General features: G+C 48.2%; 1 protein-coding gene across 1 annotated transcript; it reads left to right on the top strand.

Moving 5' to 3' along the window:
- Positions 1 to 4,924: 4,924 nt before the first annotated feature.
- On the top strand, positions 4,925 to 7,202 carry LOC120847910 (putative nuclease HARBI1). The gene is made up of 2 exons (XM_040219846.1): positions 4,925 to 5,081; positions 6,561 to 7,202. The coding sequence occupies exons 1-2, from the start codon at positions 4,986 to 4,988 to the stop codon at positions 7,200 to 7,202; spliced, it is 738 nt and encodes a 245-aa protein (XP_040075780.1). The 5' UTR covers positions 4,925 to 4,985.
- The last annotated feature ends 7,454 nt before the right edge of the window (positions 7,203 to 14,656 follow it).

Below are 14,656 nucleotides of genomic sequence, written 5' to 3'. Positions count from 1 at the left end.
TTTCCCTGCGAGTATATCGCCGTCATCGACCTCGGAGCAAACCGGCTGACGCTACGGAAACCTGCTCCACCACTGTAGGAACCCAAAGCGACGTCATCCGCAGTACGAGTCCTCGCAAACCACGTGAACTTACCGTCGCGGTCGAGTGTTTTCGTACCCGTTAGGGTCGATGAGACTTTGTGCGGCGACGTTTTTGCACGAAGGAAGCCTCCAGTTGATTCTAGGAAGAGGGATTTTCGTCGCAAGAGGCATCGCGGAGCTCCAAAACGGACACACTGTCGCACTCGTAACGAACTTTCGACGGGAGGCCCAGTACTTTACGAAAGGCACTGCCGTGGTTCATGCCGATGAACTCCCGGACTCAGCCGCAATCGCCGGAATATCAGAAGACCTCTCTTCGTGGCTACCCAAAACAACGCCGCCTTCGCAGTTTGACATCGACCCAACCCTGCCTACCCCACAACGACGACAACCCAGTGACCTTCTTGCCGAGTTCAATGAGTGCTTCACCACGTCGTCAAAGGTGCGTCAAACAACCGTTGCGAAACACGGAATTGTCACTGAAGACAACGCGCTTCCTGTTCACCTAGGCAGCACACCATTATTGGACCCCCGTTGGCCCAATGTTCGCAAAAATGGTTCCAATATTGGTCTGACGTTGGTATTTTCGAAAACGCCACCCGATCCAATGGTGGTCCAACATTGGTGCCGAAGCTGGACCACTGGTTTGCCAACGTTCTGGCCCACGTGGGACCAACGTGGTTTGCGCTTTTCTTATCCAATATTGGCATAGAGGTTTCACCATTGGCTGAACCAACATTGGCATCCAGTGCCTTACACACTGGCTCTTCCAACATTGGCTCAAATATTGGCTATTCCAATATCGGCATCCAGTCTAATACACTGGCTATTTTTGCATTCATCGTGTATGCCATTTTTCAGCCAGTGTTCTAACCAGCGTCACAAAAACAGTGCAGAGAACAAAACAAGTTCCTTGCCCCTTTTCCTCAAGCACTGTTTTCTTTCTGATACTAAAATCTAATAAATGCTGCAATTTTTGCCATATTTGGACATTTTAGAAATCATTAAAGCATGCAAATGAATTGTTCATAACGTTTGACAGTTCATAATTTATTTAAATAAAATTAAAAAAAATATAAACATTGTGCAACCAGGGAGGCCTAGGCAGACTCGGCGGCAGGGTCGGCGGCAGGCTCGGTAGTGGAGAGGACAAAGGCCTGGGCGAAGGGCTGGGCAGAGAGATTCGACGCAGGGGCCTGGCCACAGGATTATGAAAGAGACAGAAGCGGGGTTTGTATTCAGGTGAAGGGTTTCAGAGGCTCTGAGTTCTCTCTTACGCTTGTCAGTATTGAATATCAAAATAAAACATAGCTTCATTAATGATCGCCGCCCTTTAATTAACTATTCGATTAATCGGCTCAGTTGCTCTTCAAGTAAAAAATCTCGGAAAGGCCTACCGACGTTTTATGTTTACTTTTCCATATTATAAACTTTCGTTTACAGCGAATTATTTTTCGTTATTTTTTATGCAAAAAACTTGGTACTGCCTTCTAAAATAAATGGATGCCCAGCTAAGACACCGGGGCCGGCCTGTTGGAATAGTGTCTCAGCTGAGACTGGGTGAAAGAAAGCACTGTAAAGGCTGGGTCACGCGAGCCTCTTGACTCGAGGCTTGAGTCTCGCTCAGCTCGTACGCTGGCTTTGACAGTGCTTTCTTTCCTCCGTCTCAGCTGAGACTCTGTTTCTCGCAAGACGGCCCAGGCGTTTACTATTGTTTTGTTCGTCCGACTTGTCCTTACTCAGAGCTCGATCGATCTAGATTAAAATATTCATAGGGATTTAAAAAAATTAATCAATTAGTACGAAGGTTATTTTATAAACTTCTTAGCTCTACTCTTGCAACGTCATAACGTCCCTCAACCTTTAATCTAGCTTTAAGAAGCATTAAGAGTTACAATCTCGCCATCTAAGTTCACACCGATATTTCTGCGTTGATTTCAAAAAAAAAAAAAAAAAACGGTTTTAAGATTTTTGGTATATGCCGCACGGAAATATGTAGTTATAAATGTACCCATATTGCCTCCATAATATTTACAATTTATAAATCGAACCGCTGAGCTCCCTTTTCAGCTCGCCAGTGTCAAACGCACTACTAAATTAACAGTTCAATAAATATCCCGTTATACGTAAGAACATGACAGTTGAACAGAACTTGGTGCTTGAATCAATCCAGTATTTAAAATAAATCACGCACATAAAATAGCTTGTCGTGTAAAGACAATTACTGGCAATTACACTCGCAGAGCGCGGTGACATAACTGACACTCCACTCTCACCCAACAAGCCAAACCGTGGCAGATAAGGACTACTCAACGCTGTGTGGTATTCGGCTTTGGACATACCGGGAGGACTTTCTACTGCAGCACACATCTACCGCCAAGAAGATAGACATATTTCAAGAAGAAAAATTAAAAAAAGAGGCTTAGAACCCAGAAATAACCAATCAGAACGTCTCTCACGGGCTATTAGAATAAAAAACACTCACAAATAGCGCTGTACAGGGCATTTCGGGCCGATCGCTGTGGATTACACGTTGAACTTGTCGGAGATTCGTGGCACAGAGTTCAACACGGTTCTAACTCATCGGATAGTGACAAAACGTACATTGCGTAGCAAGAATACCTATCCCCAATGGTCAGGAGGCCCTCTCCTTGTCACTCACAGGGAAGAGAAGGCGTTCCGTCCTGTCTTCGATCCGTCGAAGCTAGTGGTCACATGTATGCCAACAACAAAGGAAGATCACCGGTTTGTAGGCGCTGCCGAAAGAATATCCATGGTCCTGGCAATCCGCATGTTGAAGATCGCACTTGGCACTAAGACGAGATGCGCTGCTGGTGATTGGAACTCTAGAACCACCGTTCTTGCCGGTTCCAGTATAGGGTAGCGTTGATGGCGGAGATGCCGAGCCGCTTCGCCCGATAGAAACAGTCTGCTAAACAATCAAATACACTCAGACAACTTAGAAACGGACATCACGGTGTCCTCATATCCGCATGATTATCTTGCCATTCTTGTTCCTTATAAAAAAGAGATATTTCTGCCACAAAAAAAAAAAAGAAAAAAAAACATGCATAAATTGCGAAGCGCATCCGCCCACTTGCAGTTCGCGGATGCGCCTGTTGGAAATTGAGGAGACCGTCGCCAACGTCTTTTAGTCGCTACCTTATCGTGTGGCCATGGTGCACGCGATCCCACTTTCTCTATGCGTGTCTGCGTGTGTTTCGCGGGCTAGACTCCATCACCCCTATGCTGAGAGTGTAGAGGAAGCTAAGAAGCTCGGTGAACCAATCGTAGGTCTATTTTAATCCCGTAGTCACGCTCTCTCCCGTAACCACGCGCAGAGAGCGGTGCAGGTGATGACTGGTCCGGCCGGCGCGTAGCTCCCCCTGCACTGTCAGCTTAGCAATGCGCAGTGTCCTCCTCCCTCAAGGACGACGAGGCCTTTTCGCTCACAAAGAAGAGATTTGTAGAGATTAGTGTCGGCGTGGGGAAGAGGGGAGGGAAACTGTTCCTCAATACCCTCTCTCGCCCTTTTCGAAACCGTTCCGAGGCCGTCGGCGCGACCCTCCCCTTTACACCTCTCTCTCTCTCTCTCTCTCGAATTCTTTCGTTTGTCTCTGCTTGTATTTACTATCCGGGTTTCCGAAAGCCAATGCAGTAGAGATTGCTTATGGCGAATTCGCGTGGTCAATCTCCGGCAACCTTTTTTGCCGGACGCCCGGCAACAGCGTTCGCGTGGTCGGGATCCGGCGGGCGCGCATCGTTCGGGTGGCGGTTCATCGGCAAGCGCTGGCAACTTTCCGGCGCTTTTTTCGCCCGAGCTCCAAACGACCGGGCCAGCGGGCGACCAGTCGATATCCGGTGGCGTCGGTGTCGTCACATCCGAATTTGTCGAGGAGAAAACGAAACTGATCTCAAGTCACTCGGAATGCAATGCTTAAGCCAACGCGAATCGTTGAGCGAGCCATCGCGCCACCGCGTCCATGACCGCGTGACCGCGTCACACCGAGGGCAAAATGGAGGACATGGAAGTAGATGACCGCTTGCCATTTCCCCCTTTTTCCATCGTAGACGCGCACGCCATCGCCAGTTTGTTGTTTATATACCCTGAGTCGGATCGGATCGGCAGGGACGACATAGAGGAGGATATTCTTCTGTTTCAAACAGCTTTTTGATGTTTTCGGTTCCCGAGCCGAGGCCAAAAATCGAGGGCTACATCGAGACCGTCGTCTCCAGGTACAGCGACGAGGAGGTATGTTATAAAGTAGTGCGAGTTCTAGGGGCACGTTGCTAACAAATATCTTTTCACCGTAGTTCCGACGGAACTTCAGGCTTCACAGGAGTACCTGCGAGAAATTGATTGCCGACTTCGCGGCATCAACTGCATACCCTGACAGGTCAACTCACGGAGGAACACCGCAGAAGACGCCTGAGCATCACATTCTCGTCTTCCTATGGTAAGTCCTAATACTGTGCATCTTTTCCGATCAAGCTAATCCCCAAACCAGGAATGCAGCAGGGGGTGCCACTCTTACGGAAATTGATTAATTAGCAATGCCACTTGTAGATAAGTTATATGCTGTGTGCGAAAGCGACCTCGCTGCCGTTCTACAGCGATGACGTCCCCACTGTTGCGAGCCTTATGCCGGGATACTGCAATTAGCGAATTGGGGACGTAGCTTTTGCTGTTTGCCAAGTTATACTGAAGCAAAGTTTAGTTCCCTGAATTAGATTATTTTTGCATGTTGTTGAATCGGTGTACTTAACAAAAACACTCACTGTTGTACAGTATGAAGAATATTGATCTGTATTCTGTGCGTTTCCTTGTCAGGTAAGCTGGCAACAAAACGTCCATCCGAGATGTAGCTGGACGCTTTGGAGTGAGTGAGAGCACGTGCCACGCTATGATAACACGAGTGATGACGCATCTATGCCAGATCGCCTACAGGGTTATCAGATTTCTATCTGACCTCGACAAGCTCTCCAGCGATTTTGAGCAGGTATGGTTCCTTCGTCTTCACGGATCAAAGATATTTGCTCAGATGACCTCGATTGGGGCCTTCCCCCAGGTTGTCCTGGTTAGGCAGGGCAAAAGTGACACTTTGTTGTCCATGGTACTGCAGGTGGACGAAAGATGTACATGCAGGGCCAGAATTTTACAGAGCATGGCACTGGCGTTTGAACCGCATCAGCACGCTACCTATCAGTGCTGGCTCAAATGCATGGGCATCGCCTGCACATGCGGGTGTGCCGTCCAAGGGGGCCTCCTTTTTTGTGTTACCGTATGCTCAAGCGAAGTTCCTGTTCCCGTACATTTTTTAATGTGAAATATTCTTAACCTAGTTCCTCAGGCATCGTGAGGCCCAAAAAACGAATGCAACCGAAAGTCTAACTGCTGATTGGTCAATGAGTAGAGGAGTATAGCCATATCCACCCACCTGCGCAGTTACTGTCGATGCTGATTGGCCCCGTGCACTGGACAAGCCCACGTGCGAGTCACGAACGCACAGAACATAGGGCTCGTGCTGTAGCTCTTGGGGGGGATTGGTGGCCGAGTGGGCTAACGCACACCAGCTCGGAGCACAAGGAGCGAAAGCTCGCGCTGCAGAACCCCCGACCCTGGTTTCAATCTCCACCCCCGCCCATTTCGATCTGGATGAGCATCGTACCGGCGTGTGGTCATGGACCACCACTGCGTGATGCACGTTTAAGGCCCCAGGCTAACGGTGTTACTGCACTGGCTAGATTCCTTATCTACAGCTGGGAGACTCGTCGCCTGTTGAGGCAGACCAAGTTCTAGGCTGTATAAGCATACACACTACCCAATTTTTTGCTGTAGCTTTGACTTTGCTCGGACCTCAAGTGAAACGAAGTATTATTTGGCGCCGAACGCAGCTGCATCAATTGGAGTAATGTACCCAGATGTTTCACGTCAAACACTGATGAAGAACGCCGCCAACGCAGGCATCTGGCCGCTAAAGTCAGATGCGCGGCCCAATGACTCGCAGTACCAGCCGACGACCAAAAGCAGCGATGGCTTGAGCCACTGCACGGAGGTTGACGCATTTCAATGAAGAGACAAACCAAATGCATAAGCTGTGTCTTTAACAAAGAGCAAAGCCTCAAGGTTGAAAAGAAATGTATTGCAAATTGTCCCACAATTGTGTTGCTATGTGAAACGTTCTGGTTTAGCACTAGTGGCACTAATGATGCTTAACGATAAGGAAACAGTTAGCGTTAGGCCTAAACTTAAGCACTGCATCACAATAGTACTACTAGCGCTAAACCAGGACGTTTCATGTAGCGACACAATTGCGGGGCAATTTGCAATAATTTTTTTAATGTCGAAACAACCCAAAGAGGAAGCTCCGAATACAGCAGCAGACCCTCAATTGACCACCACTGTTTGCAGTGAGCTAATAACAAGCGACTGCCATTTTCTTTGAAATTGTGGTTATATGTTATGTTTCCTCTTTCAGGTCTCTGGCATGCCTGGAGTCATCGGATGTATCGACGGGTCATACATTCCCATCCGGTGCCCTGCAGACAAGATAAGGAGCACATACATCAACAGGCATGATATACTGTCCATCACGGTCCAAGGCATCTGTGACCACAAGAGACGCTTATTAGACGTGTCGGTAGGGTGCCCGAGCAAGATTCATGACGGGAGAGTTTTTAAGCTTTCGACTGTTTCCAAGCGCATCCCAACTCTTTGTGAAGGAGCAAAGTACCATCTCCTTGGGGACGCTGCATATCCATGCAGGGAGTACCTTGTTCCACCATACAAGGACTATGGGAACCTCAGTCCCAAGCAGCATGCCTTCAACACGAAACTGAGCTCGACACGAGTGCTCATTGAGAACGCCTTTGGCATTCTTAAGAACAGGTTTCGGCAGCTGAAGGTCCTGGAGTTCATTTCTGTGGAAAGAATGTGCCAGTTTACCATGTCGTGCTGCGTTATCCACAATCTGTGTATTGACGGAGATGACCTCATGGACCCAGGGGCTCCCGAGCCAACCAAGCGCACAACTCCCTACGAAGACGAGGACGAGGTGGAGGCTGCGCTACGAGTCTTGGGGGAGACGAAGCGCAGCGCACTCGTGAGGATGGTTTGCTGAAAAGGCAAACCGTCCTCACTTTATGCCTTGATCTCCCTCTTCCAGCAACTGAGTTAATGTGAGAAAACCAGAAACTTTGGGACTTTTATTTTGTCTAGATTGGGCTATGTTCATGCTATGGGTGCAAAGTGCTGATCTTTCCTAACATATGCAAATGTAAGCACAACCAAACTACAGACATTTGCACCGAGACTTGCATATGTTGTGAAAGATTGGCACATTGCATCCGTAGTGCAAACATAGCCTTGCACTACACTACTCGTCAAGTGGTACTTCGGCTTCTCCGAATAGCCTTCGCAGCAGATTTGCGGTGGTCTTGTTGAGTTGCACAAGTTCTTTGTGTCTTCATCTCGCTGTTCTTCTTGTCGTTGTTCCCTGGCATCCCTGTTAGCGTTCATTTCATCCATTTTCTTAAAGAACTGAGCCAGCTCAGCCATCCTGGCACGGCTTGGCTGTAGGGATCGGGGTCGCTGCTCCCGCTCTGCACTCCTCCCATTGGTGATCGTTGCAGCCACACTCCCGCTGGTGCTTGTTGCAGCCGCACTCCCGTTGGTGCTCGTTGCAGCCGCACTCCTGCTGGCACTCTGCGAGGCTGCTCTCCTTAGGTTCGATTGAGATGTTCCTCCATCATCTGGAGTGATTTCTGGCTGCAGGTTTTCCCGTGCTTCCTCGGCAGGAAGCTTTCTCCACACCTCCTCAACATTCCATATAATCTGTGGCTGCACACTGTCGTCCACCGACCTTATTTGCTCAAGCTCCTGTTCAAAGGGCACAGGCCTCCTTGTGGCCCCTGATGTCCTGTTATTATCAATGGCTTTTTTTCCGTTTCATAACGGTTCTGACACGCGCCTCACACTGTTCGGCGGTTTTGATTGTGCTCATGATGGTTTGGAGCTCATGTGCAATGGAAGAATACATCTTTTTTTGGTTAGCAAACCTCTTGAAAGGGCCTATTTCATTTTTAAATCTTACATACATATCCATCAGGAGCCTCATTTGCCCATCAGTCCACTTGCAACCTGGAATAATTTTGTAGGGTTAGTACAAATGTAGTAGAAATTTATGTTTTGCACCTTTTTATGAATTATATGTTTAGCTGGGTCTTTAGGCAATTCCTCCCATGTATCTTGTGTACAAAGTTGAATAATAAAAAATGGTGTCTAATACACAAGGAACTAGAAGTGTGCTGCTACAGCAAATACAGTCGCTACCAAACGAGTCTACAGCCACAGCGATGAAATCGTCACGTGTGGTGCCTCGAATACGTCCGGAGAGAGTGACCGGGCTGTCCTTAAAGTTCAATTTCCGGGATGTACACTGCGCGACCTGTTAGCTCACACACGACGGTGGTGCTTTTTTTCCCATTTTTACTTCGAAGTGGTATTAGTGGGCACCAAATTTACCGCTTACGTTGCTGCCACAAATGAGCCTTCTCACGACACCAGTAGTTTTTATGACACCCTTACGAATCCGACAGAAAAACAGCAAAAACCGGTGATTGCTTGTTCACACTGACAGTGTTGCCCTCTGTACAAGACACCTTTTTGCGGATGCTTCTGTGTGCAAAGGCTGGCGCGTAATGTAGTGAGATGTCCACATTAGAATGAACAATGTATTCCCACTAATATGCGCATATATTTTATTGACCATTTCTGGATCTTGCTTGTGCACGCGTTTTCCACACCCACAGGTGCATGGAAAACGGGAGTCCTTTCGACGAAGATGTTTCCCGTCTTCGTCACCCTCATTGAGGGAAACTGACGAAAGGATATCCTGTGTTGTAAAGATTCTCTATGTGTTTGCACAACTGCGGCAACACATCTCGTCCTTTGACGGTCCCACTATGATTTGCTTGTTGCGCCAATTTCTTTTTGTGCCAAATGTAAACTGAACCGAACAATTGGTCCTTGATGAGGGAAAACCAGATGTCCATCAAGGAAACTTCAGCAGCCCAGACTAATGCAAAACAAAACAATATGGCGGTGCTGTTTGCTCCACTATTCAGATGAAGTGACTACAGGACTCCAGAAAAGCACATGGCAACAGCAAACATATTTTGTTTCAACTTATGTCCAGACGCAGCCAATGCTACGAGCGCTAGCATGTGGCCTTGAACAGTGCTAGCACTGCACAATTGTGCGTTCTTGGCAGGGACGCTGAAAGTCTGGAGCTCGCTCTCGTAGCATCATCTGCGTGTGGACATAGACAAAGCAGAGTGGCAGCGAACGGCTTTAAGGAGGTCTGGTAGCAGAAGCATCGCAATGAGGGACACTGTAACAACTGTTATAAGCTGAAACGAAGTATAACCATGGCAGCGACCTCCAGATACAGTGCTTTGGATTCAGATTCACAGGCCGGAAGTTCCGATGTCAATGTTGCCAAAAGAAACTGCGATCCCTACTGAAAAAAACCATTTGGCGCCCATATGAAAATAAACGGGTCCATACCGGTAACCGTTTGACCATACTGGTCGCCAGTTTGTCAAAGGGGTCGCCCGTATGGCTCAAAGGGGTCCCCCGTATGAGCCATAACGGTCACCTATTTGGCAAACGGGTCGCTCGTCTGGGCAAATGGGCGACTCGTTTGGGCAAAGTTGTCGCACGTTTGCTCAAACCGGCGACCATGTTGCAAACTGCACCGGTTTAATCAAACGGCTCTCCGGAGCCCGTTTGATATTGAACGTACAGATCGGCGGCGTGGGCACGCCTAGCGTTTCAGCCGTGGCAGCCAATGTTTTCCGGAAGGCTGGGAGCGCCGGTTCATCGATATCAGATCGTCCGCGTAATGCAAGTAATTATATTTATATTTCAATTGCGCTGATTTTCGATTATATTGCAACTAAAACTAACACCTTTTTTTTTTGTTTTACGTAAACGCGCGACGTTGGTGAGCCGATATTTTTGACAGACCTTTAATACTTTGTCCATCTTTGTTGCCTCAATTTACTTATTCAGCTCGAATCTCTCTCGCAGAAGACGCGACCGCGTGAAAGAATGTACGTCTAGACTCCGTTTCACTTTAATTCAAGACGCAGCGAAGGTAGCACGCGTACACGCGGCTGCAAGAACATCGAGCATTGCGAGAGCACGCCCGCCGTTGCAGCACTCAAACTACGAGCTTGCGCTGAGTTCTTTCTTCGCTCGGGCGCAAGCCGATCTACTGGCAGCCCCGCCGCCATTTCCAAAGTTCGAGCGCGCGCGCGCGCGCGTTTGTTCTTCGGGATTACAAAAACGCACCTCCCTGGAATGCCTGGGGAGAGGGAGAGGGGCTGTCCCGGTGGTCCCAGCGCCTTGACCTCGCCCCCTCCCTCCTCTCTTGTCACCCCTGTCACGTGACCCACAGCAGCGCGCGAGCTACACGCTGATAAGCATCGAGATCCGGAAGGGCGCGCCTTGCAGCCGCTTTTTTCTTTGTCTGCTTGTTGTCAGTGGCCGCTCGAAGTTCGCTCGTCCTACCTGCTTCAATCTGTCGCCTTACCCTGCGGTCTTATTGGGATGTCTCTCGACAACGTATTGGATGTGCATCAAAGCTATCAGTGTTCGAAAAGACCCACGTGTATGTCGGCAACCAGCGATTCTTCAAACAAGTCGCGACTTCTCGCGGTTTGGTTGGGTTCGGCAAATGACAGCTTGTGCGCCGCATCGTGTTGAAACTTCCAAGGAGCCGTTCCCTCTCGTTTGTGTTTGTGTGGTTGTCCTGCTTTGACCGTGTCGACAAATATCACGGATTACCTCTTTCAAGTTCGCTATTGTTATGGTAGTGCACTGCAACCTACGTGTTGGCAACGATTGACCGTTCTTCTACGCGTACTCTTCTAAATTATCTAAAAAATTATGCAGCGCCTATTCGCGCGGCAGCCAGGAGAATAATTTCCCCGAAAGCCTACCTGTATAGTGTTCACAGATCGCTTTCACGTTTGTACTTGTCTACAGAAGAGGTAATAAACTTCGAGGAGAATTGAAAACAATCTTTTGTGTCGGTTTTCCTGTCCACTCACAAGCACCTACGTGAGTGCATTTGTTCTACGTGTTTTCTCCATGTTATATATACGTTTATGAGTTTCGGGACGTCTTAAATATGTTTAAGATAACCAACCTCCCAGACGATACCCATTTAGGGCTAGCGCATAATTTGCCATTTCGAAGGGCACGTTCAAACGTGTGGTCACGTGCCATGTCGAACGGGTACTCGTACAATACGGCACCCGTATCAAACGGGCACCTGTATCAAACGGGTACCGTTTCGAACAGGTACCGTTTCCAAACGGGTACCCGTATCCCATAATCACGTTTGATCCAAACGGATCGACAGGTTTGATTCAAACGGGCGACCAGTTTGCCACCCGTTTGAATTTCAAATGGTTTTTTTCAGTAGGGATACGGCTAATTTTGACGAGCGCCGTTCATAATTTTTGTTTGGACGCACCTTGGTGCAATTTAATTCTTATTTATACTTTTGTATCTGTTTGGCGCACGAAACATCCTTAGGCGCAATCGACACTGCAGTTCCATTCCTGTTATTGGCTAATGCTGCAATCTCATTCACTGCGTAGTGACAAGATGCTCAGGGCTTGCCATGCTCTACAATTCTCCAGCTATCATTTGCTATAGAGGTAAAGTAGTACACTTTACGGGTACTCAAAACAAATTTATGAGCAATTGTAGGTACCTTTGTTCTGAGGCTCACCAGCAGGAATGCCCATTGGTTCACTACAGATTTCTGAAAAAAAAAAAAAAACACACAATCACTTTTAGATTTGGTCGCAAGCGCCTTTTGTATTGATTAGAATTAGTGGTTTGGGAGCCCTCCATAGAACATACTCATGCCCTCCGAGAGCTTGACGACTTGCACAAGCACACGCCTGACACAAAGTTAACGCTTCCAGAACTTCGCGAACCGCAAATTCACCAACTCGACAGGTATCTACTCCAAAACGACAGGACCAGATCCTTGCTTACCAGAATTATCGCTGACTTGTGATGAGGTGCCCTGCATAGCTTGCGACTCAGCTAGGACTGCAAAGAAAATGAACATTATTTTCCAGTATTGTGTGAATAGTGCTTCTTCGAACTGAATCAAATAGCAGATACACCGAATCGAATATGAATTGAATAATTTTCAAATAGATAGTACACTGTTTATAAAGTATAATGCTCATTATGAGTCATTGGAAACCGTTGTAATAATGCAGGGCTAGCTAGGTGAAAATGACTAGGATTGAGAGCTGCAAAAAAAAAAAAGAGAAAAAGTAAAATGTGTAAGTTTGACAACTACAGCAGCATCTTGGTGTCGCAAAATGAGGAAGCAGCACAACAATCACGTGAACAAAGCCACTTTTAAGACACGTGTGAAACAGGGAAAACCAACGTCAGGGTGCTGAATGTGAGCTCAAGTTATATCACAGAAAGCTACGTAGACAGCTTTGTAACAAAACAAAATTCTACTTTGAATCAGATTCCTTCCCAGAAGCCACATGGGGGCAGAAGCAGTTTAAGATTGATTCAAAGCGTGCGAGAAATATAATAATATTCATTAGCAAACGTCCTCAGGGCGGCTCGCAAGGCTATGCAGATAGGTTGGATTCCACACGCATGAGCGTCTGCTAGCAAGCCAGTTTCGGGAGAGTGTGTGCAGTTGACCCTAGATGTAGCAGCAGACGGGTAAAACAACGTCGCGGGACTGGAGACAAACTGGTATTGCTGGTGAGTGGGGAGCCTACATGGACATTTATGATAGAAAGGCGTAGTGACATTTTATGACATGTATGACAGGCAGGTAAGCGCCTATGGAGAGAAATTCGCGGCGCTGAACCGTTGCAAACCTCGTTCCGACTATTCGGAAATTATTCGCGAAATATTCCAAACTTCGAGAAACAACTGTTCGCCATTCGAAAATCACGAATTGCGTCTTCCGCCATTTCACACATTACATTTTACACTGGGTTTCAGGTAGTGCTCAGGCTTTTCACGCACCTTTTGAGCGTGAATGCGATTCTTAAAATTACCTTGTTTCTCCTGTGATTTGAAGGCCTAGCAGAGACTGAAATCAAAAATAAATACTCACCTCTAGCTTGGTGGTTCGTGAGGTTCTTGAGGACCTCATAGACCTCAGCCGTCACAGTTATTGCTTCGCTTCCCGCAGTAGCCATGACCATGCTTCGATATGAAGAAAGTCACAGTGCTGAAAATTGTGTTCTTTGCACGTAGCGTGGGTATGATAGCACTTCGTTGGACCAGCACAGCCAAGGAGCCCAAGAAGCACAGCACAACTGGCACAACCTGGCCAACCTGGCACAGCGAGGTTGTGCCTCAACGAATGGACACTCCCATTCTATTTGCTCAGTGAAACTTGCGAGAGTTTAGGAGGTAACTTGCGCCGCCTAGGCAAGACAAGAGAAAATGGAAAGGAGCGCCACTTGCGGGTAGCAGCGGCAGTAAACCGCCACCTTCTGGCGCTCTGCGTTCGGGTGGTGAGGGTCACGTGGTACGCCGCCGGCATGAGTTCGGTTGCCGGTGCCACCGGCGCGGTCTTGCCGGCGATTGACCACGCGAATTCGCCATTAGACATGATAAAGGGGTGTCCAAACAGGACACTACAAAACTCACGACTCCGGCAAATCGTGAAAATTGAAGCGGACGCTTCTATTTTTACGGTCTGTCGGAGTCGTGAAAATGTTTGCAGGAGTCGTGAAAATTTTTACTATCACGACTGCTCTCCTCTTCAGATTGACGTCACACGCCACCTGCGTCTGGCTCACCTCGCCAACGCCCTCGCGTACCGCCGTCGCCTCGGCTCGAGGAAGGAGGTCCGGCTTTGGGTTGATCTGGGACATTCCTGCGTCAAAGGGTGCGTTTCGCCCGCCTCGGATCTGCTTTCTTTGTCGAGATTCACTTTCGTCGTGATGGCGTGCGACGCGGTTCCGTATTGTGAGCGGAGGCCTTTAGCGATTGACCGACAGCCAACAGAGCGTGTGAGTGGCTCTCCGGACCCACGTGATAAGCAGAGCAAGGCCGCCGTGGAGGAAGCGAGGGGGAGATTTGACGGAGGGAAATTTCCCTCCGACGGCCGGAAGCGGATCGCGGCAGAGCGCGGCACGATTTGCCGGAGTCGTGAGTTTTGTAGTGTCCTGTTTGGACACCCCTTAACTCTACAGCAAGAGGACGAAAAGGGACTGACAGACACGAAGCTCCGAAATCAGCTCGGAGCCTAATGTCAAAATTAAAAAGAGACAAGTATAAATTAAATGCGGGAAAAAGGGGCCAGACTCTAAATCAATACCAACATTCGGCTAGACAATCCGGCTAGACTCTAAATCAAGACCAACATTGTCGTCTGCCATCAGTTCCTTGGCGCCATGTAGGAGGCATTAGGGCTCCTATTGTGGCACCAGGAGTGCCGTAAAGTCATAGAGCCGTCATTGTATAACACATTTCAGAATAGTGTTTTGTTCCAAA

The sequence above is a fragment of the Ixodes scapularis genome, unplaced genomic scaffold (assembly GCF_016920785.2).
Source record: "Ixodes scapularis isolate PalLabHiFi unplaced genomic scaffold, ASM1692078v2 PGA_scaffold1__304_contigs__length_218370807, whole genome shotgun sequence".
NCBI classification, from domain to species: domain Eukaryota; kingdom Metazoa; phylum Arthropoda; class Arachnida; order Ixodida; family Ixodidae; genus Ixodes; species Ixodes scapularis.
The sequence above is the reverse complement of the archived record's forward strand: the minus strand, read 5'-3'. Positions and strand labels throughout refer to the sequence as shown.